Genomic DNA, 26284 nt, shown 5'->3' with positions numbered 1-26284 from the left:
TCATATGGTTTTTGTTCTTCATTCTGTGAATATGCTGTATCACATTTATTGATTTGCATATGTTCAACCATCCTTGCATCCCAAGGGTAAATCTCACTTGATTATAGTGAATGATTCTTTTAATGTGCTGTTGAATTCAGTTTGCTATTATTTTGTTGGGTTTGCTAATATTTTTCCTTCCTTGAGTATTTTTACATCTATGTTTGTCAGACATATTGGCCTGTAATTTTCCTTTCTTGTAGTGTTCTTGTCTTACTTTGATATCAGTCTAATACTGGTCTTATAAAATGAATTTGAAGGCATTCCTTCTTCCTCAGTTTTTTCCCAAAGGATTGGTATTTGGTAGAATTCTGCTGTGAAGCCATCAGGTCCTGGGCTTTTCTTTGATGGGAGATTTTTAAATTATTGATTCAATCTTTTTACATGCTATTTGTCAGATTTTTTATTTTTATCTGTTCAGATTTTTTATTTCTTTTTTATTCAATCTTAGTAGGTTGTATATTTCTGGGAATTTATTCATTTCTTCTAGGTTATCCATTTGTTAGTATATAATTATTCACAGTAGTCTTTTATGATCCTTGGTATTTCTGTGATACCAGTTATAATATCTCCTCTGTCATTTCCGATTTTAGTTATTTGTCTTTTTTTTAGTCTGGTTAAATTTTGTTGATTTTGTTTATCTTTTCAAAAACCAACTTTTAGTTTCATTGATCTTTTTTATTATCTTTTTAGTTTCCATTTTCTATTAAATTTTTTTTAGAGGCTTATTAAAATATATGATATTGTCTATTCTCTTTTCTGGAGTTAGTAGACTTTGAGATATGTTTCACAGAGTAATTGAGTCAACTCTGGCAAGTAGAATAAAAATAGTAGTGAGAAAGGACAAAAAAATCATCCATCAATTAGGAGGTACAAAGGGAGAAAGTAAGGTGATGGATCATAAATTTAGGATTAGCCCAGCCAAATTTCAAGCTTTAGAACATTCAGTCAGGCAGTTATCATTCACAGAGTTGCTAAAAAATATTCCTAGTGAGGTGAATAAATAATATATGGATTTTTTGTTTAGCGATATAAAGAAAGATATCAATTGTAAATTGTGTCTGTGTGAATTTTTATCTTTATACCTGAATTACAGTTGCACCTGCATTTGACCATCTCTAAAGACTGAAATCCATAGCTCATACTTCATAGGTGTGCAATGGAGATGAAATAGTAAATAATAGTATCTGTACTCAGCAGCATTAAGAACTAAAGGTTGTAAGCTTAGAGGCTGTAAACTGTAAAGCATGTCTAAATTGTTAGTAAACTCAAGAACACAAAAATGGCTGTGAAGGCTTAGTTAAAATACACATGCAAAAATAAGTGGCTGCTTCATTGTTTGCTTTGATTACTTTGTGGTTTCCTTCAGAATGGCTGTTTTAATATATATATGATGATGCCTGTGGCACAAAGCATTGATGAAATGTGAACTGAAGATAGCGGAAGGGGAGCTCACTTTTGGAAGGGTAAGAAAACTACTCAGAAAGAGGGAAGAAGTTTGCAGAAGGGCATCCATGTCCCATTGCCCAGGAGTCATATGCCTCAGATGCTCAAAGTCCACTTTTATGAGAAAAAGAAAGCCAACTGAGATGAAAATAGATAGGTAGCTGGTGCAAGTGCCTCACAAAAAAAAAAGAAAATCAAGACCTAGGGTTGCATTTGTTCTGTGTAGATACCAGAGACCCATTCTTGACTGGACATCTGCAGAGGAGTGATGAGCCTGAGGCATACAGTAGTAACTCATCTGTCACATGTGTACCTAGGGGCAGGAAGGTGGCTGACATTTTACAGAGCACCTTCTAATAGAGCCAGAGGACAGCACTAGCTACTTCACATGTGCTGTTTAACCTGATCTTTAAATCATCTCTGGGGAATGTTGTGATCCCATTTGAAAAATGATGATACGGGATTTGGAGTGAATTGACTAAGATCATTTCTCCAGTATATTTTGACCCAATTAGTAAAACCTTAGTCCTCCTAATTTCAAGTTCTTTTTAACTGTCCTCCATCATTAAGAAAAGGTTAAGTTATATTTGTTACAGTTCGTTAAAGGAGGCTGAAGGAGGAGAAATGTTCAGGCATTTTAGAGAGTAAATTATTTTGTTAGTTTTCTCAGCCTGGAAACTGTGCCTTTCCTCAGTCCGTGAAGGTTCAGAGTTGCACTTGTATTCTGTTTATGATTACTCTTTGCTGTGGAGGGGAAGTTGGAAATTGATAGTCTTTTTTGGGCAACATCCAAGGGAGTTTGGTTTCTTAAACATTAAAGTGACTTTATAATAAATCTTTGTTCCCTTTGTTTGAGACAGGGACACAGATTATGGCAAAAAAAAAAAAAAAAAAAATCCTGAGATCGTAGTGTGCTTGGGAATGGCAAGCAGCTGCTTTGTCTGTACTGTGGAATTGAGATTAAGATAAAGCAAAGAGGCTGGGCGCAGTGGCTCAAGCCTGTAATCCTAGCACTCTGAGGCCGAGGTGGGCAGATTGCTCGAAGTCAGGAGTTTGAAACCAGCCTGAGCAAGAGCGAGACCCCATCTCTACTATAAATAGAAATAAAATTAATTGGGAAACTAATATATATAGAAAAAATTAGCCAGGCATGGTGGTGCATGCGTGTAGTCCTAGCTACTGGGGAGGCTGAGGCAGAAGGATCGCTTGAGCCCAGGAGTTTGATGTTGCTGTGAGCTAGGCTGACACCACAGCACTCTAGCCTGGGCAACAAAGTGAGACTCTGTCTCAAAAAAAAAAAAAAAAAAAAAGATAAAGCAAAGAGTTTGAAATATGGAAGCATGAATGAAAGCACAATTCTTCAGTTTCTTAATTGTTATTTACTATTATGGACATTTACTGATATATATAGTCTTTAACCATAATGCATATATAGATTTGAAAAAATTCAGGGTTAACCTTGATTTTTATCCACCTATAGCTATTTCCAGTGACAGTTGATTATATGTTTAGTCAGTTGTAGTAAGTATAGTATAAAATGTAAGTATTTTAAGCGTCTGAAAATTGTCGCTGTCTTGGAGAGAAATTGGAAGTGCAGAGTGGGAGTGATGAATGAATGCTGCTAAGTGTAACAAGATGTGTGCGTGTTCCTCCTACATATTGCTCTAAAGTATAGCCTTCTTAAAAATTGGCCCACAGATTTCATCCAGGAAATTTTTTTAAAACAGCAAATTTCCCCCCTCATGCTAATACATATTCTGAAAATACCTGTGAACAACAGGGCTGCATAAACACACACTCCACCTTGGCACTAGAGACATGACCTTCCTCTGGGCACACTGTGCTCGGAGCACTACTTGAGTAGAGGCCGGGATGCATCGAAGCCCTTGTGGGTACCCTTGCGCAGCCATGCACGGAGGCCTTGACTAGAGCAGGCCTCGCCCTGGAGGGCGAAGGGGCCGGGCTGCCCCTGCTCTGCGGGCCCTGTTCTGGGAGTGAGGTCAGAAGCTAATGGTGTGATGTAAACTGTGCCCAGGCAGATCTGCCTTAGGGAGAAAAGGACAAAGTGAATCTAAGAAAACACGAATTCAACTTACTCTGGTGGGCAGGAGGACCCATCCTGTTATCCTAGCCTTCCTCACTCTCCTCACTTTCCAGCTCTGGCCAGGAATTCATTCGTGTTTCACACCAGTCCTGAGTAGAAAACTGATGATGAAGAAGTGGGGAAAAAAGAGTCTGATGGAGATGTTGCTTAGGAGAAGGAATCCCAAACTAGACCAGAGGTCAGCCACCCAGGAGCAAGCAGGTGTAAAAACAAAACAAAACAAACAAAACACCCAGCCAGATAGTGAGGAGCATAATAACATTGAGACCCTCTTATATAGAGAAAAGAGTCCTGCTTGGAAGGTGGAAGGAATTCCAACCCCAAAGGCCCAGGAATAAGCCTCTAGAAATTTGCGTAGTGTTGGACCAACATAGAAGCAAATAGGACTGAGCACCACAATAAAGTTTATCATTTAACACTGTGGCACAATGATGCCAAGGAAGATAGACTATATGTCAAGCACTGTGATAAATACCTTAGATGTAGTAGAACAAGGGTTTGAACCTAATTAACTTCCTCTTACTTTCCAGGGAGCTGTCCTCCTCTTATTTTGTCCCTTGTAGCCTGATGGAGAGATTCCAGAAACCTGGTAAAGGGAGAAACTATGTACTAAATGATAGTGACATTTGTAGTCCCCTTTAAAATTCTCCACTTCCAGATACTGTTAACTTTCTTGGCCATGAACCAGTTAGTCGTACCTGAGCATCTGAAGAAAGATTCTTTGATATTGGTGTCCCTTTGCATTTCTCCTTATTATCCAGTAAGTCCAGCCCATAGCTGTTCAGCATTATAGAAGGACCCATCTCTTGATGGACACTCATCCTAACTACCTTTCTCTGACCCATAGAATACTTTTACAGTCTTCACAAGGAAATATTGTGTAAACATCACTATTCATATTTTGAAGCCTTTTGGATATCTAGAGAAGTATGATACTCCAAGTGAAAAAATTGTTTTATCTATAATTGCAGTCAAGTAAAAATATTTATATAGTCAGGAATTGAAAACTAAAGGAAAATCTTGAATTTCCAAAGTCTTAAAGAGTAAAGTTTTTTCTTTTTGATTCTCATTTGGTTTCCTAATAAGTTCACATGACCTTTTTTTAGATACTGCTAATAATGCATGTACTGTAGCATTACATTTTGATAATCATTGAAACTGTTTATTTCCCACAGTGAAATACATTTCTCTGGAGGCCTGAGCCATCAGGCCAGGCAGCAGAGTGACAGGAGTCCTAATTGGAACTGCTTTCCCATGGACTATCCCTTCGGGGTGATGTGTCACTTTACATGGAGAAAGTCTCCGTCAGATTACTTACAAACATAACCTGGCTGAGCTAAATGGTAGCAGATGGAACAAATCTGGGAGAAGTATTTCTTGATGCTTCTCTTGGGAGCAGTGTTAAAACCATTCAGTGGTTTAAATATTTTAGCTTCAGAATCCTTTCTTCAGCTGGCAGTACCTATAGAAATCTGGCAAGTAAAAGGTCCTGGAGGCACCTGTACTGGGCCCCAGGCCCTGGAGGGCACATTCTGGAATTGACATTCGAAGGAAGAATACAGTAGTCTCCCTTACTCATCGTTCTAAGACCCCCAGTGAATGCCTGAAACCATAGATAGTATTGAACCCCCAAATACTGTTTTTTTAAATCTGATAACCGAGACAGCTGCCAGGTGATTAACGGGCAGGGAGTGTGTACAATGGGATCTGCTGGACAAAGGGATGATTCACGTCCCAGTGGGATGGAGCGGACATCACAAGATTGCATCATGCTTCTCAGAACAGCATGCATTTAAAAACTTACAAATTGTTTAATTCTGGAATTTTCCATTTAATATTATTGGACTTCAGTTGACCACAGGTAACTAAAATCAAAGAAACCAAAACCATAGATAGATAAGTGAGAACTGCTATAGTTTGGCTTGAATTGTGCAGAAAGTGACTGTTTTCTCCTCACCTTAATTCTTGTCACAGTTGTGCCAGAGACCATAACAATTGTTGACAGAAAGTTTGAGAGGTGTGAAATGAAATAGGAAGTTTGAATTCCATCAGTGACTTCTTTGATTTCTTGAATCTTTTGAGATTCCATTATTTGCCTTTGGGGAGATTTTCTTTTATCTGTGCATTACTGAAACAAACAAACTAGCAGATTAGTCTGCTTCTTGTTTTGGGGTTAAGCTGTTATATGTTGACAGTCATGTTTTCATAGAATATGTCGACCCATTTAACAAACAAGAACCTTACCCATAGCCATTGGAGGCAATGTGCCAAATGGAATTTTTATGGCTTTCCAAGATAGCAAAATAATAAACCCTTGACATGGTTTGATGTTCAAATTGGTAAGGACAGGTTGAGAACCTAATTGTTTATTGTGAGATTTTTAGAAGTCCTGACTGACCCCTAGAAGCTTATTTTTCGCAGCTGAGGACTCAAGAACAACTTCCTTGGTCCCAAGGCCTGGCTGTTCCTCATGGAAAACAGTTGATTCAGACACAATGATGCCTTGTGGGAGAGCCTCCCACCTACAGAGCAGGGTCAGCTCTAGCTGACAGTCTCTCTTCGTGCCAGTCGGCTATCCCTTATTAAATGTGTGTGCTGTCTGGTCAAGTGTAGATTATACCGCCAGATTTATAAAGCCATATATTCAGCAGATTAATGTCTAAAATGTTTCCGTGTGAGGAAGTGTAGCTGTGGCCAACCCTCTGAGATCAGCTTTTCAATTTGGTAACAAAACTGATATTTTTATTTTTTAAAAAATTTATTTTTGTTTTTTCATAATAATTTACAAGTTTTTGATTTCTTAATTGTCTTGTACTCGCTCTGCAGAAACATGATGCCCACCCCCCCACCCCCCATGATTCAAATGTTGAAACCAATAATGCTACACACATCCCAACAGGGTATGAAAAGGGTTATTGCTCACATAATGAGACATTCTGAGAGCAGGATGGCTCCCAAGCAGCTGCAGAGATGGCTTGAGAAGAGCAAGGATTGGTGACTGGCTTTGGCTTTTATTGTGGTTAGAAGGTGCGGCTTGGATAAGGGTTCTCTATGCACGCGGTGCTTGTGTGTCTTGGAGGCTTTCCTATCCCTTTGCTCCTGTGTGGGGCGGGTGGGGAAGAGGGAAGGGTGTGGCTTGAAAGCTGTCAGCTGTCAAACATCAAAAAAAAGGCCGACTCTGTTAGCATTCTACTTGAGTAATAGTCACATTTCAGGCACTGACATTTTCCTTTGGGACATTATTATTAAACTCAGCCCCCCAATGAAAACAAAATGTGTTTGAACATTATGCTTGCTGAATTTTTAATCTTTCTTGGCACCATTCTGCACTGTGGAACCCATTGTGGGCCAGGGTGCTTCATCTCCTATGTACAGGACATGCACACGGATAACACTAGGAGGGGCTCCAGACATCTGAGATAATGTTAGATGACCAGAACAAGTGTGGCATCCTCTGTGCTGTAACGCGTCTTCATTATGTAAAATGTGATTGAAATGAGTCGGGTTGGTTCTTCTTTCCTCCGCTCTCCTTCCAACTCTCTGTACCTCCCACTCCACTCCACTGCTAGAGTAGGGAATAGAAAGAGAAATATTTCCTTGTTGCCTTTGATAGTGGTTTTATTGTCATTAGTGGGGCAATGAACAAGTGGTCCTTCTCTGACTTGACACCCTCCAGCTAGCTCCCTAAATTTCATAAGAAGGTATTAGCCTATGGATGGATTTTTAAAGTACATAAACTTTTCCCTTATTCAGGAAAAGAGAACGATTGCACTCCAGCCTCATCATGCTTGCTAGACAGCTCTTACTAAAATTTCACTGGAGAAAAATTATACACATAAAGGATTCCCCAGAAGATATGTAGTCTGTCCATGTGACTTGGTGATTCTCAATCATGTACGAGACTTTAATATAAAAAGGCCACTTTTACTATCCTGAGATGAAATTCTTAGATAGTATAACTTACCTACACAAATTACTCTGAACATCAATAGAACGCCTTAAGTGAATAAATATAGACCAAACAAAAGGAAAGAAATTTATGTTAAAAATAATATATATTTCAGTATGTATATGCTGGGGCACAACTTTTCCAGAAGACATTATGAACAACTCTTTTAATTTTTTTTTTTTTTTTTGAGACAGAGTCTCACTTTGTTGCCCAGGCTAGAGTGAGTGCCGTGGCGTCAGCCTGGCTCACAGCAACCTCAATCTCCGGGGCTTAGCGATCCTACTGCCTCAGCCTCCCGAGTAGCTGGGACTACAGGCATGCACCACCATGCCCGGCTAATTTTTTGTATATATATTTTTAGTTGGTCAATTAATTTATTTCTATTTTTGGTAGAGACGGGGTCTCGCTCAGGCTGGTTTCGAACTCCTGACCTTGAGCAATCCGCCCGCCTCGGCCTCCCAAAGTGCTAGGATAATCTTTTTTTTAACTTCAGCATATTATGGATATACAAATGTTTAGGTTATGTATATTGCCTTTGCCCCACCTGAGTGAGAACTTCAAGCATGTCCATCCCCCAGACAGTGTGCACTGCACCCATTAGGTGTGTATCTCATCCCCCTTCCCATCTTCCCGACACCCGATGAATATTATTAGTATATGTGTATTTAAGTGTTGATCAGTTAAAACCAATTTGATGGTGAGTACATGTGGTGCTTGTTTTTCCATTCTTGTGATACTTCCCTTAGTAGAATGGGTTCCAGCTCTATCCAGGATAATACAAGAGTTGCTAGATCACCATTGTTTTTTATGGCTGAGTAGAACTCCATGGGATACATATACCACATTTTATTAATCCACTCATGGATTGATGGCCACTTGGGTTGTTTCCACATCTTTGCAATTGTGAATTGTGCTACTATAAACATTCTAGTGTAGATATCTTTTTTATAGAATGTCTTTTGTGCTTTTGGGTAGATGCCCAGTAATGAGATTGCTGGACCAAATGGTAGTTCTACTTGTAGCTCTTTGAGGTATCTCCACAAAGGTTGTTACTTTCCACGGAGGTTGTATTATATGAACAACTCTTTTAGTAAAATTCCAAATAAAACAAAGCAACAGTCTTCTCTTGTTTTTTTGTGGTGGTAGCATTCCTGGAAAGTTCAGTGTATCTTGACAGAATAAGAAAAAAATGTGTTTGTATATAAAACAGAGTTATATTCTGTGCTTTGACCTTTATTTTCTCTTATGTACATGTCCAGCAGGGCATTCCAGTGTGTAGCCTACGGCACAATTCTTTGTGGTTAATGACTGTCCTGTATGCTCCATGATGTCTAGCACCTTGACCACTGCCCAATAAATGCCAGTATTGCCCACCCAGCTGGGACAACCAAAAATATATACACAAAATCCCAAATAGCCTCCTAGAAGGTGGTATTGACTCCCCTGAGAAACACTGTTTAGGTATTCTAAATTTTATACTTGGATTAAGCCAGAAAATCAGAAAATTAAATATCTGGGTTTTTAAAAAACCTCGTTATTAATGTTTGCTTTCTAAGCAGTGTTCTATGGAATATACTTTTGTTGGTATTGAAAGTATTGCCAAGTATGTCATTCAGTGACCCTCTCAATGTCTATAGGAAAATTTCCATTAGATCTCAAAATCTGGAGAAGCATGAATTCATTTTAGTATTTCCACCTTTTGATCTTGTATTAGGTTATATTTCTTGTTTAGTCTTTTTTAGTTTTGATGCTAGGAAACTTGAAGTCACATCTGTGGCCCACTTACAGTTATGAGGATGCATATATAGTGTGTGTGGATGTGTATATATGTGTATGCATATATATGTGTATGTGTGAATAGATATATCTTCTTCTGACCTCATTACTTTTTGTTTCTTATTTTTTCTTACGTTCCTAATATTTAAGTGCTTGTATTGATACCTCAGATTCTTCTTGAAATGAAGCAGAATATAAGTAAATAAAGTGAATAAAAAGATATAGGACCTCTGTCTGAAAGTTCCCAGAGGAATGTTAATGTTAGTTGCAGGCAGAAATGATGTGGTGCTGTACCCATTAGTTTTGCCTATTAAAATGAAGTGCCTCTAGATTCCCACTTCGTTTCATAAATAAACCCTTCCACTTGCTTTCTAAATTTTTTCTATTATTATTTCATCACGAAAAATAAAGGGGCATGCAAATTCTATAAACATTAATTACTTTTTTATCTTTGAACATGACCAAAAAAACCTACCCAAATGTTTATATAAACATAAGAATAAAAGTGAAAAATAATTTCATACAAATTCTCACATATAATATGTTATCTTTCTGTGTTCTTCTGGACTTTGCTCATATACCTATTCAATTTTATAAAGATTTTGTGATTACAATTGACTTCAATTTTTTTCTAGAATTAGATAAAAGTACATTTATCCATAAATGCACAGTATATAAATAATACCACTTTATTGTAGTCTAGTTTTTTTTCTTTAATTTGGATTATTTCTAAGTAAATTCAGACCTGGATTTACTTGATTAAGAGAAAGAACATATTTTTATGGGAATTGCCTTCTGAGTTTTACAGTAGCTATTGTTGGACAATGGGCTTTTTAAAGTTTTTTCCTTAAAATGGAATTCTTGAGCCCCCTGCTGGAAGCATTTAGTAATTGCAGGAAGGAGTATTATATGAGAGTTTTAGCATTCTAAACGTCAAATTTTAAAAAGAGAAAACAACCTCGTAGTAAAAATATATGTACTTAATGTCAGGATACATAATTAGCCAAATAGTACTTTTGAGAAGATTTATCTTGCAAGTAGATATTGCATTTGAGTACTAGTAATATAATAAAGAGAACATTCAAGTAAAGGAATAATTTGTATGTATCAAATATGCTAGGTTAATTTGTGAATATTTTACTTTCTATATACTTCATAGAAACCATCTATATTTTATTTTCAAAGTCAGATTCATTGATTCCACAAATACTTAATGAGCACCTACTATATTTTAAGGACTTACTAGATGTTAGGGATGCATTGATGGAAAAAATGCACATTGAAGCTTTCTCAGAGTGAGTCAAACTGTGATTGAAAATGCCAGATCATTCCATTTCATTTGTAAGAAATTAATTAGTAGGAATTTGAATTGTTTGTATATGGAACATAAGTGGAACACCTGAGGATGTTTAGTGCTCCAAAAGTTATACAAGTTTAGGTAGGAGAATAAAAAAATTGAATTGTAGTACTTCACAGAACACTGCCTGAAAAATAAGAAGATAATTAGCACTGTGCTTTGCAGGAAGGAAATAAAATAGCCATTTTTTTTACCATGGAAATTGAAAACCATGGAAATTGTCATAAGGAAAATTCACCTTCCATTGAGAACATAGGAACAGACAGGAAGATCCACCATTGATCCCACAAACCACTTGTTTCTGTGAACTTATTCTCTATGTTCCCATCTTTTACGGTGGGAGAGGCATCCCTGAACTGTCAGAGATTAACTCCCCACCTCCCCGACTTAAGCCCTGGATCCCAGTCTCTCTCACCCTCTCCGACATCGTTCCTATAATCCTCACTTGTGGCTCTTCCAACATCGGTTGCTTTTTCTTGGCTGCATCATTCTCACAGCCTATAAACACGCTCTATTGCTCACCTTTAAAAATCCCTTTCTTTTTCTTACATTCCCTGATAAAGCTAACATTTATTTACTGCTTCTCTTCATAGCAGAATTTATGAAAAGTGTTACATGAACTTACTTTTCCTCATTTTCACTAATTTTTAACTCATTTTCCACTCATTAAGTCTGGAGACATTCATCTTCAGCATTCCACTGAAACTGTTGTAATAGTCACAAATATTGCCAAATTCAATTAAATACTGTCATATATGACCTTTTGGCTTTATACAACATAGCCAACCTGCGTCTCCACTGAAGCCTTTTCTGTCCTGGCTTTTGTACCCCCATACTCTGTGGGCTTTCATTCTGTGCCACACCTGTCCTCCCACCCACCCTTTCCAGGAGGATTTGCTTGCTCCTCCCCTCTCTGGGCCCCTAATTTCCCAGGCTTCAGAACCCTCCCGTTGAGACTAACCAGTTTCCTTGATGATGTCATCCGGACCCACGTTATTTGTTACAATCTTATGCTATTGACTCCCAGCCCCCACCTATTCCAGACCAGGGATTGGCAGACTTTTTTGTGAGGGGCCGGACAGCCTAAATAACTTAGGCTTTACAGGCCATTTGGAGTCTCTCTTGTAGTCAAATTTGCTGTTGCAGCATGAAAACTGCTACAGAGACAGATATGTAAATGAATATGCATGGCTATGATCCAGTAAAACTCTATTTACAGTAAAAGTTGAATTTACAGCATATTGAAAAGATAATCTGCACTCCCATGTTTATTACAGCACTATTTACAATAGCTAAGATTTGGAATCAACCTAAGTGTCCATCAATGGATTAATGGATAGAGAAATTATACACAATGGAATACTGTATAGCCACAAAAAGGAAAGAAATTCTGCCATTTGCAACAACGTGGATGGAACTAAAGAACATTGTTAAGTGAAATAAGCCAAGCACAGAAAGACAAATCTTGCATGTTGTCACTCATATATGGGAGCTAAATATTAAAAACAATTGATCTCATGGAGGGTTGACAGTAGAATAACGGGTTATCAGAGGCTGGGAAGGATAGCAGGAGGGAGGTAAAGTGAGGATGGTTAATGGGTACAAAAAGGTAGTTTGATACATAGAATGAACAATATTTGATAGCACAATGAAGTGACTATAATCAACAGTAGTAAGTTAGGGTATACTTTAAAATAACTGAAAGAGTGGAATTGGAATGTTCCTAACACAAAGAGATGTTAAATGCCTGAGATATTTGATTAATTCACATTGTATGCCTATATCAAAACATCACATGTACCCTATAAAGATATATAACTATTATGTACCGATAATAATTAAAAATGTAAAAAGTTTTTTAAAAATTTGAAATTTATGTAATTTTCATGTGTCATGAGACATCTTCTGGGGCTTTTTGATTATTTAAAAATGTTAAAACTATTCTTGGACATTAGCACTCCCAAAAATGAAATAGGTATAAATCTAACAAAATACGTATAAAATCTATATGAAGAAAATACAAAACTCTGATGAAAGAAATAAAAAACTACATGAAGGGAGATAGAATCCGTGTTCATGGATAGGAAGACTCAATATGGTCAAGATGTCAGTTCTTTCCAACTTGATCTATAGATTCGATGTAATCCTAATCAAAATCCCAGAAAGATATTTTATGGGTATCAACAAACTTTATTTAGAATGGGGAAGCAAAAGTCGTAGAATAACTAACATACTATTACAGGAGAAAAACAAAGTTGGAGGACTGTCAATACTTGACCTCAAGATTTACTATTAATAAAAAGCCACAGTTATCAAAACAGTGTGATATTGGCAAAAGAATAGACAAACAGACCAATGGAACAGAATAGAGAGCCCAGAAATAAACCCACGTAAATATAGTCAACTGCTCTTTGACAAAGAAGCAAACATAATAAAATAGGGGAAAGATAGTCTTTTCAACAAATGGTACTGTATCAACTGGACTTCCACATGCAAAAACAACGAATGTAGGCACAGACCTTACACCCTTCACAAAAGTTAACTCAAAACGGGTTATAGATTTAAATGTAAAACACAAAACCAGAAAACTCTTAGAAGGTAGCATAGGAGAAAATCTAGATGACTTTTGGTATGGTAATGACTTTTTAGATACAACACCAAAAACATGGTCCATGGAAAAAATAATTTGTAACTTGGACTTTTGAAAATTAAAAGCTGCTTCTGCTCTGTGAAAGACACTGTTAAGAAAATGAGAAGACAAGCCACAGACTGGGAGAAAATATTTGCAAAAGACATATCTCATAAAGGAATATTATCCAAAATATACAAAGAACTGTAAACACCAATAAGAAAATGAACAACTTGATTTTAAAAAATGCACAAAAGACTTGAATAGACACCTCACCAAAGAATATGTTCAGGGGGCAAATAAGCATATAAAAAGATACTCAACAGCATATGTAATGAGAGAATAGCAAATTGCAACAAATAATGAAATACCAACAAATAATGAAATACCACTACGTACCTATTAACATACCCTGCACCAACATGCAGAACACTGACAAAACACTAACTGCTGGTGAGGATGTGGAGCAACAGGAAATCTTATTAATTGCTGGTGGGAATGCAAAATGATACAGCTGCTTTGGAAGACAGTTTGAGATTTTTTAACGAAACTAAACATACTCTTACCATATAATTCAGCAATTACACTACTTGGCGTTTACTCAGATGAATTGAAAATTATGTCCATACAAAAGCCTGCACATGAATGTTTATAGCAGTTTTATTCATAATTGGCAAAACTTAGAAGCAACCAAGATGTTCTTTAGTAGGTAAACAGATAAATAAACAGTGGTACATCCATACAATGGAATATTATTCAGTGGTAAAAAGAAATGAGCTATCTTTCACACCATGAAAAGAGAAAATTTAAATGCATGTTACTAATTGAGAGAAGGCAATTTCAAAAGGCTACATACTGAGAGATTCCAATGATATGACATTCTGGGAAAGGCAAAACTACGCAGACAGTAAAAAGGATTGTGGTTGCCAGAGGTTAGAGAAGAGAAAAGGGGATTTTTAGGGCAGTGAAATTATTCTGTATGATACTATAATAGTGGATAGCCATCATTATAAATTTCTCAAAACCCATGAAGTGCTTAACAGGAGGAGTGAACCCTAATGCAAACTGTAGACTTTGGGAGATAATGATGTGTCAATGTTGGTTATCAGTTGTAACAAATAAACCACTCTGTGGGGGGTGTTGATAGGGAGGCTATGCACATGTGGTGGCAGGAGGTCTATACAAAGTCTATACTTCTTACCAAATTTTGTTGTGAACCTAAAACCGCTGTAAAAGATAAAGTGTATTAATTAAAAAATTGAAATTTTAAAATGCAAGTAGAAAAATTTAAACAATTCTTCACAGACTGCGCAAAAACACGTGATAGGAAGATTTGGCTTAGGGATTGTAACTAGACTCATATTTCTGTCTACTTGATATCTCTCTTAGGATGACTCGTAGGCATCACAAACTGGACATATCCTCAAAATGGAGCTTTTGATCTTCCCTCCACACCAGCTTCTTCCTTTGTTTTACTCTTGTTAGTTGGTGGCACCTCAGTCTGCCCAGTTGGCCAGCACCTATACTCTAAATACTATGGCGACAAGGAAATGTGTTTGTCTTGTTCAGGGTCATATCCCTAGTGCCTAGAAAGGTGCCCAGAGCACTGTTGACACTCAGAAAGGATTTGCTTGGGTAAATTTCCATGCCTTCGGTTTCTCACCTGCCATATGGAGATAATATTTACTGGCAAGAGTGATAGGTGGGGAAGTGTATAAGGACAGATAACATAAATGAAACACCCCCCCTTGATACCTGGTACATAGCAGATAGTGTGTCGATACTAGAAGTAGAAGTAGGGGTCATTGTGAAATAGATTTATTTGTTCATGAAATTAACAACAATTATAATAGTAGTTATCTATATAAAATGTACCAAGAATTATCCTAAGCATTTTACCTGGGTCATCTCATTTTATCCTTATTCAAACCCTATGAAAGTAGGTAGTAGACTAGACTTTTTTTTCTTTGTAGAGATAGGGGTCTCACTATGTTTTCCAGGCTGATTTCGAACTTCTGGGCTCAAGCAGTCCTCCTGCCTCAGCCTCCCAAACTGCTAGGATTAGAGGTGTGAGCCACTGGGCCTAGCCAGTAGCAGACATCCGCTTTTTAAGTAAGATGATTCTAAAAACAAACGTGTCAATGACTTCCCAGGTTTGTTTGTTTTTTTGAGACAGAGTCTTGCTCTGTCACCCAGAGTATAGTGGTTTCATAATAGCTCGCAGCAGCCTCCAACTCCTGGGCTTAAGCAATCCTCCTGCCTCAGCCTCCCGAGCAGCTGGGACTAAAGGCACAAGCCACTATGCTTGGCTAAATTTTTCCTATTTTTTAGTAGAGATGGGGTCTTGCTCTTGCTCTGGTCTCAAACTCCTGACCATCAAATGATCTGACCATGACCTCCCAGAGTGCTAGGATTACAGGCGTGAGCCACCATTCCTGGCCAACTTTCCCAGGTTTCTAAAGTGGACTCTAGAACCTGTGGACTGTAGAGCCACACTTTTTTTCTTTTTTCTTTTTGTGAGACAGGATCTCTCTGTCACCCTGGGTAGAATGCAGTGGCATCATTATAGCTCACTGCAACCTCAAACTCCTGGGCTTAAGCAATCCTCTTGCCTCAAACTCCCAAATAGCTAGGACTGCAACCACACCTAATATTTTTTCTATATTTTTAGAGAATCAGTCTTACTCTTGCTCTGGCTGTTCTTGAACTCCTGACCTCAAGTGATCCTGCCTCAGCCTCCCAAAGTGCTAGGATTATAGGCGTGAATCACTGCACCTAGCCTAGAGCCATACTTTAATCTCCATTCCTTATAAAGCAAATACAAGGGATTACTCATATGAACAAGGAAATGGATATTAATGATATACATTTTCATATGGAGAATTATTTCATAGCTTCTTTCAATCAACCCAGACCAGTGCACCATTATCTCAGCATTAATTACATGACAACTTAATAATTCCATTTGGCTTCTTTTTTTTCTTTCTACGCAAGCACCTAGCTTGAGTAGATGAGTCTTTAATCTGTCTTCCTTCTATTATGTCTTAAAATAGGAAAGGAAAAACCAGTTTTAGTAGCAACATCTATACCTTATCTGAATTGTATTAGTGGCATAGCAACATGTCATTTTTCTGGTAATGTCATGTTTGCCTCATTATCTGTTCTAAAGTTTCTTCTTAGTGTCTTAGAGAATGCTGTGCTTCTACAACCTGCCTTAACCTCAGAAATTCCAAAGGAACCAAGTGAGAATATGCAAACTTGTGGAGGAAAGTATTAATAATAGTATTCTCAAAGTGATTCCCACACCTTCCTTTTCTAGCATTTTTATTATTATTTTGCCTGTGTGGTTTTCAGCATTATTTTAAAATATTCTGAAAATCAAACCTAGTGATATCTTTTTTCATATGTTAATAGATGGAAAAGTTGATTGCTTTTTCATAAAGTGAAAATTTATTGGATAAATTGAAATATTTATAAGTTAATATTTTAAAATGATTGATATTTAGGTCTTTTAGAAATTTGTACAAGTGTACTATGTTTGGAAGAAAGCCACCAGACAAAATTTGAAACGTAAAGAATTAATCATGTCTGGGCATGGTGGCTCACACCTGTAATCCGAGCACTCTGGGAGGCCTAGGTGGGCGGATCAGGTCATTCAAGGTCAGGAGTTTGGAACCAGCCTGAGCAAGAACAGGACCCCGTCTCTACTAAAAATAGAAACAAATTATTTGGCCAACTAAAAATATATAGAAAAAACTTAGCCGGGCATGGTGGTGCATGCCTGTAGTCCCAGCTACTTGGGAGGTTGAGGCAGTAGGATCGCTTGAGCCCAGGAGTTTGAGGTTTCTGTGAGCTAGGCTGATGCCACGGCACTCTATCCCAGGCAACAGAGTGTGAGACTCTGACTCAAAAAAAAAAAAAAAAGAATTAATCAAATCACAAGTTCATTATATACAATACCCAACCCAAAGGTTACCTTTATTTGGACATATTATTACAGCTGGTAGTTGACATCTATTGTGTCCTTTTATTTGACTCATTTAATTAGATAACCATTAATGAGGATTAGCATGTTCCCAGGCTTCCCACGAGGCTTTTGACACCTTCTAATATTTTCCCCAGAAGTTGTCTTTCAAGGCCATGAATTTCTTGAGTAAATAATTCTAGAGGTGCTCTTCTAGGATGTTCAACAGCAATGAACATAAAATAGTATAGATTCTTCCATCAAAGTCTTTCAGGTAAAACCTGACAGGGCACAACTTACTCAGGGCAAAAGTACTTAGTCTCACAAAAAGGAAACTGATAATAGTTAACATTTATTGAGGATTTACTATCAATAGATACTATGCTAAATGCCATATCCTATACTCTGATTACCCACCCAATATTCATTTCCTCTTTTTCCATTATAGGGAACTCTAATTTGATATGGGACAATGGTGCATCCAGCCATAAAAACTCAATTTCCCAGGCTCGTTTGCAGCTATGTATAACCACCTAGCCATTGAGATGGAAATGAAGTCTATGTGAAGGTGTTTGTAGGCGATCTATAGTTTTTTGATAAATAAGGACAAACTCAGCTGGCAAATGGATTTTTTTTTTTTTTTTACTCTTTGTTTTCTTTCTGCTTTAAAGGCAAATGCAGTGCCTGGAGGTATAGCAGCCATTTTAGGCCGGTGAAACCACAGACTGAGATTTGTTAAACAGAAAAATACAAGGAAGCTGGTTAGTTGGCATTCCGAGCTGCCTAATCCAAATTTTGTGGGAAAAATAAGCCTCATATTTTTAAGCTATTTTGTTACATATAGGCATATACAATTGTAATGACACACATATATTTTCTCAGTCCTTAAAACAGTCTTTTGAGGTAGATATTATTTCACTGTACATATAAGGTCACTGAGGCACATAGAGTTGAGTAGTTTCCTCAAACTCATTCTGTGGCCAGCAAGTATAGGAGCCAGGATTTGAAATAAGACAGTGTGATCTAGAGCTTAGTTCACCAGACATCTGTGACAGTTTGGAGTTCCGTGAGAATAATTCCAGCTGGAGGTTGGAGTGGGCACAGATCTTGCTAAGCTTTGTGTAGGAAGTGGACTTAAAGCTGGATCTTGTAGAATGAGTTGGATTTTGATCTATGGAGATTGACGAAGTGAGGAGGAGGTCATTGAAGGTGGAGAACAAGATATTGCTTGAGTGTGGAGAACAGTGGACTATTGGCTTTAGCAGAGGGACTAGAAGGTCACAGAATTGGAAATTAGTTTTAAAAATAAAGTTGGGGCCACACCATGAGGATTTCTACAAGTTCCAAAAGTTTGAACTCCCTGATTTATGCAGAACCAGTAGTGCTCAGATTGAGCCCTACAGCGGAAATATTTATGAATATCTCACAATGTGATAGAAACATTTACAAAGTAGAACTTGTTTGTTTTATTATCCTCACTTGAATTTTTTTTCTTTTTAAAAATAAACTTACAGTGTCAGATATAGATGTGCAGTACATGAGTAATTTAGAAAATCCTTTGCTTGAAGCATGAGCGCCACCTTGTGGATTAAAAATATTTATGCTTTTGAAACAAATTCCAGATGGGTGGCAATTTCTCATAGCAAAGTAGATCTTGTGTTTCATGTACCATCTATAAGAATTTGCTTATAAAGGAGAACTTTATGCAAAAAGTTTTATATGTCTTGAACATCTGATCATTTAAAAGCTATTAATGCTGTTGTATTCAATTTATTTGATGATTCATGTGTTCGAAATTGCGGTAACTTGCCATTTTGGTTATGCAGGGAAACGAAGTCCCAAAGAAAGAAAGTATAAAGAAGAGAGGAAATGTTTTTGTTTATTATTATGTTAGACTACATCTAATTTGCAGTTGCATGAGTGCTTGTGCTTGCAAAGTGTCTTCATGTGTGCTCAGACCTTAGTTGTCTGGCTTTAGTATGCTCAAATTCTTTAGCCTGCTATATCCACAAACCCAGAGGCAAGTAATTTAAAGGTCTTCCAATGCAAGAAATGAGGAACATAGCTTTGAAGACCTGAAAATATAAAATTTTCTGAAGATGCAACCCCCTTGTTCACAGGCAATAAAAATTTAAAAAAAGGTCACACTGAGACTTGCTATGGCAATTAAAAACAGTCTCTACCAGCAGCCAGTCCAAGCAGCAAGGTGAAAGTAGGAGGAAAAATGAAGAGAAGAACAAGACAGAATTGAGAGACTGGACACCTGGTGGTGCGGGAGGATGAGCTGAAGAAGGGACCGGACACCCTGGGGTTTGTGGGCCATCCCTGCTCCGACCTGCTAGTCTGCTAGTACTAGTTCTGGTCTCCCAGAGCGCCACCCAGTGAGGAGTGAGTGCTGCTCGAGGCCACCCACGCCATCATGCCCTGTGAAGACTCTCACCTCAGGTCTCACACCCTTCCTCTGTCACGAGTTTCGGGTCCACATCCTGCCTGAAGATAACGCTGAGACCAGGAGCCCCAGTCTTATTCCAGTTTTGGGGGCCTTCATTAGGGATTGTGCAAATTCAACTATCTGCTACCAATTCTGCTTGGATTGGTGGCCAGAGGACATACTTGGCTCAAGAGTACCTCCTCCCAAGAGGGTGACTGGACCACTTCATAACTGAATTCTGATGTAACATCTCTCACCAGATATCCATTCCCTTCTCCTGCACTTGTGAGTTTTACCACTATTGCTTTGTCACACCATCTAGCATCACAGCCACTGGCCAGTTCTTATCCCCACCAAAGCGAGTACAGAGTCTTGGCATTTGGGGTGGGAATCAGTTGTGGACGTCCCCTCGGTTCACACGGCCTTGCCTGCCAAAAGCTGCGGAAGAGGTTCCTGGGCCAAACCCACATAATGAGATTGTCACCTCCCCAGCTGGCACTGTCCAGCTCCCTTCCTTCAAGCACAAGCCCCTGTATTCTGCCACCCAGAGGTCAGGTGTGGGTGGGAGCAGGGAGAGGCATATCGATGTCCCCATGGACAAGAGACATTCATGCCTCACCTAAGCCTGCTCCTGATCCTTAGTGCAAACCTGTTTGCAAATCTGGAGAAGCCCCAGCTCTGCAGGTGAGCCCCACCCAAACAGGTGAGCATCGTTGAGGGTAGAGGCAATGCCCAGCCTAGTATGACTTATTTTAGGGTTTTCGCCTTCCTCATTGGATTCTGGGCCACTTGGCTTTATGCATCTGGCATTTTCTTAATCTCTTGTTATTAAGACATTTTGTCGTGTCCACTGGTTATGCCCCCAGCTGAGCTATGCTCCTCCAGACCAATAAGGGATTGGATGTGTCAAGCTGCTCATATTGGCTCCTACTCTAGCACTCTGCTTTCCTCCAGGGACATCCCTCCCTTCCTGTAGGTGGTCCTCAAGTGACTCTTCCTTCTTTCTGTCCTGGTTTGAGTGTCAGACTACCTGTTGATAGGTATACGTTTCTGAAGGGCCTAAACATAGTGCTTTGCAGAGCTCAAATTTAGCTTCCTTAGTTGTCCTTTGTAAGTGTGTGTGTTTGAGATGCCTTCCTTCTACAGAGGTAATTCTTTTGGCCAACCCTTCAAGGCAGGTGATAGATAAATTCACCACACTATAAATCATGAGGAGGTTAAATCTTTGTTTTTATTGATGCCCAAACACAAATTCTCTGGAAAATTCTATTAGAACAACCAGTCACCAAAGAGCAACAGAGCTGAATTTAAAACACTGTAGTACAGTGGGGTTTGCAAATGCTGGTTCTGTTTCCATAAGTGAGAACCTGCTGTTTTGGTCGGGTGCCTTTCTCCAAACCTTTAAAAGCACTTAGGGATTTTCTGTGCTAAAGTGTCTTTTAGAGAAATTTATAATGAGTGGAGGAAAAAACTGCAGAACAAAAAATAAGAAAGACAAATACAATCCCGGTACTCGTTTTTCCTGTGAAGGTTTTCTCGAAGTCAGCCTGCTGGACGTGTTACACATGCTATGGAATATTCATCTTGTCTCTCTGTGATATCTGTCTTTGTGTTTGGCATTATCGAGCCTTGGAGGTTATCATGAATACCAGTTGTGTGAAATGAGCGCAACCGACAGGATTTAAAGGCTAAAACTAACCTTTCTAATCCATCTATTCCCCATTCTCCGCCTTAGGCCATGCCTCTTCTGCAAGACTAGACGACATCCTTGCTCCTCTGATGGGAGCTGCACTAATTTCCAGAATGTCAGTCAAAGCCTCCCTCCTTGAGGAGTTGGAGAAATTCAGGTTTCTCTTTCTGACTAGACGGAAAAGAAGCTAGAAAGAATTTTCAGAATAAGATGAGAGTTGGTATTCTTGCCACTTCTGCTTAACTTTTTCACTTCTTTTCTAGCTTAGAAATGTAATTTAGAGTTCTTTTTCTTTGTGGGTTAATTAATAAAATTAATTAAAATTAATTGGTGAATTAAAAATATATGTAGGGATCAATTCATCAATATTTTTAATTAAATAAATCCATCAATATTGAGCAACAGCTGTGCGCTGGGCATTGTTCTAAGTGCTCAGGATACAAAATGGATGACGTCCCCGCTCTCCTGGAGCATATTTCCTAGTGAGCAGAGAAACAGGAAATAGTCAAACAAACAAATATGTAATATGAGTTGGTAAGGGATATGATGAAAAATAAATCAACGTTAGGAGGTAGGGAATGATGGGTGTTGGGGAATGGGGTACCATTTTATGTAGAATGGTCAGGGAAGTCTCTCAGATAAGGTGATATCTGAGCAGAAGACTGACGGATGCGAGGGAGTGAGCCACACTGGATCTTGGGTGAGAGTGATGCAGACAGAGAAAACAAGTTGCAAACACCAAGGTGCTCAGCATATTCAAGGAACTTTTTAGGTTATAGTGAAGCCTTTGGGTTTTATTTTCATTGAGATTGAAAGTCATTGGGGTTTTGAATAAAAGGAGTGACATGATTTTATTTATGTTTTTGAAGGACGAAGTTGGTTGATATTATTAAAAACAGTGTGAGAGGCCAAAGGAGAAAGCAGTGCGCCTAGTTAGGAGGCTACTACAGTTCAGTCTAGGGAGAAGAGTGGATTGGATTAGAGCAATAAAGGTGGAAGTAGTGAGTGGTGATTTGATTCTGGAACTTTTTTGAAGACAGAGCCGACAGGGCTGGCTGATGGACCTGGTGTGTGGTATGAGGAAAACAAGAGGAGTCAGGAATGCCTCTGAGGTTTTAGCCTAAATGGCTGGTAGTTGCTATTTGCCGAGATGGTAGGATTGTGATAGGAACAACTTTGGTGGTGATGGAAAGGGTCAGGAGTTCAGTTTGGGACATGTTCAGTTTGAGCTGCTCCTTAGACATCCGAGTTGTGATGCTGAATAGGCAGTTGAATATGAGAATCTTGAATTCAAGGGATGGGGTTGGGGCAGGAAGAACAAATTCTAGTGTCATCAGCGTATATAGTTATCCTTCACTGTACAGAGGGGATTGGTTCCAGGACCCCCAAGTATACCAAGATCCAAGCATACTCAAGTTCTGCAATCAGTCCTGCAGAGCCCACATATAAAAGTTGGCCCTCCATATATGTGGGTTTCACATCCCAAAATACTGTATTTTTGATCTGAGTTTGGTTGAAAGAAAAATCTGCATGTAAGTGGACCTGCACAGTTCAAACCCGTGTTGTTCAAGGGTCAACTGTATATGGTTTTAAAGCCACAGGATTACATGAAACCATCCATGAAATGGGTGGAGAGAGGGGAGAAGAAGTCTGAGGAATGAGCTCTGGGCATCTCCAAAGCTTAAAGGCTGGGAAGGAGATGGAGAGGAAGTGGTCAGTGAAGCAGGAGAAAGCCAACGAGTGTGGTCCCAGAGGCAAAGGAAGAAATCGTTTCAAGGAGGAGCACAATGACTTTGAGAACTGCGGCTGGCTCAAGTAAGATTGAATATATTGAGAAATGGCCATTGGATTTGGACACCTGGAAGTCACTGGTGACCTTGACAAGCACATTTTTAGTAATACAGTGGGAACAGAACTCAACAGTGCTCGAGAGAGCAGAGTGGGGCGAATGGCAGCAGTGTGTATAGACTCCTGTCCTGAGGAGGTTTGTTTGTGGAGGGGAACATGGAGCAGCTGGAGGGAGCCGTGGTGTCTGGGGAGGGGATGTCTGTTTCTTAAGATGAGAGCTCTGATGGCATGTTTGTGTGCTGTCGGGAATTGCCATCCAGGAGAAAGAGCACACAAAAGGATGCAGGAATGAGAGGGGACAATGGCGGGCCCAGGGGGTTGGGATCAAGTGCACAGGTGGAGTGTTGGGGAAAGCAAAACGCACTGATACAGATCCAGGTAGGCAGGTTGGTGGATTTGGTGGTGGGAGCCTTTGGAAGAGCGTGAGGGGAAAATGAGGCAGAGGAGGAATTAGGGGCTTGAGGAGGAAGGAACTTGGGGAAGTAGTAGAGTGGAATGGTGACTTGATTACAACTGTGCTCATGCCTACCTGTGCTTGTTAAAACACCAGCTGCTTCACCCTGACAGTTTCTGCATTTGGCCCCCCAAATGCAGAGGGTCTGGGGAGGTATGCAAGAGTTTGCGGTTTTCACGCGTTCCCAGGTGATGCTGATGCTGCTGGTCCAGAGACCAGACTTGAGGAACCACTGGATTAGGATGGCTGGCTGGGGCGGCACTCAAGGCCTCCATGCGCCTGGCAGTCATGCATGTAACATGAATTTCGTCAGCACAGTTATTATGTCTTTCTCCAGCTCTGTTCAGCTGCGCAGGAGCCAGCTGCAGACTTACCTGAAAAGAGTGAAGAATTGATATCACCAGGATACTTGGAAGGTTTTTCTTCTCTGTGATGTCTTTGTTCTGCAAATGGTATTTGTAAATCCTTTATTTTAAATGGAAAGGATGAGAGAATCTGAGACTGAGAAAGGGGAAAATGAAAGTTTGTGGTTGAAGTTTACTGTTATAGGACTTAGATGTAAAATGGAATACCCACCTCTGGTCACACATGGCAATGGGAGATATAGCACCTTTCCCTAAAATACCTGTCAACCATACTGTTTTTGTGATCTACTGAAAAGCAAAATTCTGAAATATACTTTGAAAAACTAAAGCTCCACTCTTTTATATTTTACAACATTATATCACAAACTGAATTTCAAGAGGGTGATATTGTTCTTTGAAAACATTCACATCGCCCTAAAAAAATAAGTGGTTAAATGCAGAGCTTTACACATAGGAAATGAATATCAGCCCACATGGTAAGGAGAAAAACTCAGCTCTTAGAGTGAGGACCACAGCTCATTAATCAGAATAGAAAGAGAAGAACTGACTTCCATAATAAGGAGCAGTGTTAATCCAGGTGGAATATGGAAAGCAGCAATTTAAATATAGTATGGTATATTTACATATTAAGCAATCCTATATTAATTTTTAAATTTAACTGATAGTTTTCTTTTTATTAAAAAACAAAACAGATTCTGTTGGAGCCAGGCGTGATCCAGGACGTATTGGCAGCTGGCAGTCACCTACAGCTGTTGGAGCTCCTCAATTTATGTTCCCACTATCTCATCCAGGTATGTGAGCTTGCATCCTGCTAATATGCCCTTCACATTCCTTTCCCCTGCACTCAGAAGCTGTCCCCCACCAACTGGAGCTGAATGATAGGTAAAATGCAGGGTGTGGGTCTCTGGTAGAATTTCTCTGGGAGGCAAGCTGCCAAGAGGCTCCTCGGAGGGCAGCTGTAGCTCTCGTGTCCTATCCCAGAGGTGGGTGGTTTCCCCCATTTTCCCTGCCCACCCTAGCTCCCTACTACCCTGGGGCAGCAGAATAAGTCAACAGCCACACAAGGGTTCCCTGCAAGGTCCTGGGGAGACCACACTGGACATGGTCCTGGTCTGAAACAGTGTTGTCTCGTTTTAGAAATAACCACAAATGCAAGACAAGTTCAATAGTTGTTAAAGGCTTCAGTAACAGTGGCTGATATATCACAAAGTCATATATGATTAATGACCACGTGAACTTCCCAGGCAGTGAATGCTGGAGAGGGGATGAGTGATCTGTGCATTTTCCCCTAATTTGCTGGCTGGTCAGGAAAAACTCCATGAGAGGGAGGCAGAGAAAACTCCTGTACACCCAGCTCTGACTCTGTATTCACAGATGTTTCACGTTCAGTCTTCACAACAACTTTGCATACTTTGGTAGATGAAAAGGCAGAGATTCGAAATGCATCCACCTTGTGTGAGGCAATATAGCTGTCAAGTGGTAGTGCTTTGTGATTCCAAAGACTATTTTTCTTCTTGGATGAAAACTCTTTGCTAGGTAGGGAGAGATGGGGCATCTTAGGCAGATAGCATGCCTGTGAGGCTCTTTGACTTGACAAAGAGTTAAGAACTAATTTCCAATTTTAGGTTCCTCCCATTTCCCCCACTAGTGTCACTTTCACTTGCATTTATTACAGTATTATAACAACAGTGATAATTAATTTTAAGAAATAATAAATCCACACAATTTAATTCTGTTACCTTTGTGCATATGACATGATACTAGTGAGCAGAAAATTTTGTTTTTATGCCTAATCACTTTATTTTCCTTTCTAATAATTTTCTCTAATTTTAAATATTTCCTTATCATTGACTTCTGTTTTCTAAACATTAGGTAGTTTACAAAGCTCTTTCTCATATAGCATCTTATGTAACCTTCATAGCAACCTGGGAAGTAGGACCCAGTGCCTCCCAGTGAGACAGTGTGAGGAATGTCAGCTATGTTCACCTAAGGAGCAATTCAACACAGCATATGAAGTTTGTATCATTATCTCAACACATTTAATCTCACAGCAAATGTTCAGCTATTTTTATCTTATTTTCCTTTCTCTTCCCCCTCAATATTGTTAGGTGGTATGGGAAAGCTGTTTTTAATCCCTTTCTGCCAGTAGCAAATGGGAATCACATAGAAAGGTTATAAGACTTCAAAAGTATGTGTTTGACTTGTGAAATTGAAATTACTTTTATTTGACAT

General features: G+C 39.1%; 1 protein-coding gene across 1 annotated transcript in view; it reads left to right on the top strand.

The window, feature by feature from the left end:
- KLHL32 (kelch like family member 32) overlaps window positions 1-26284 on the top strand; it is a 191144-nt gene that overhangs the window by 94958 nt on the left and 69902 nt on the right. Inside the window, exon 5 of the mRNA XM_012769433.3 lies at window positions 24745-24843. Coding sequence (XP_012624887.2) covers window positions 24745-24843 — 99 coding nt within the window. The remainder of the gene's footprint in view (window positions 1-24744; window positions 24844-26284) is intronic.

The sequence above is a fragment of the Microcebus murinus genome, chromosome 5 (assembly GCF_040939455.1).
Source record: "Microcebus murinus isolate Inina chromosome 5, M.murinus_Inina_mat1.0, whole genome shotgun sequence".
In the NCBI taxonomy this organism is placed as follows: domain Eukaryota; kingdom Metazoa; phylum Chordata; class Mammalia; order Primates; family Cheirogaleidae; genus Microcebus; species Microcebus murinus.
The sequence above is the reverse complement of the archived record's forward strand: the minus strand, read 5'-3'. Positions and strand labels throughout refer to the sequence as shown.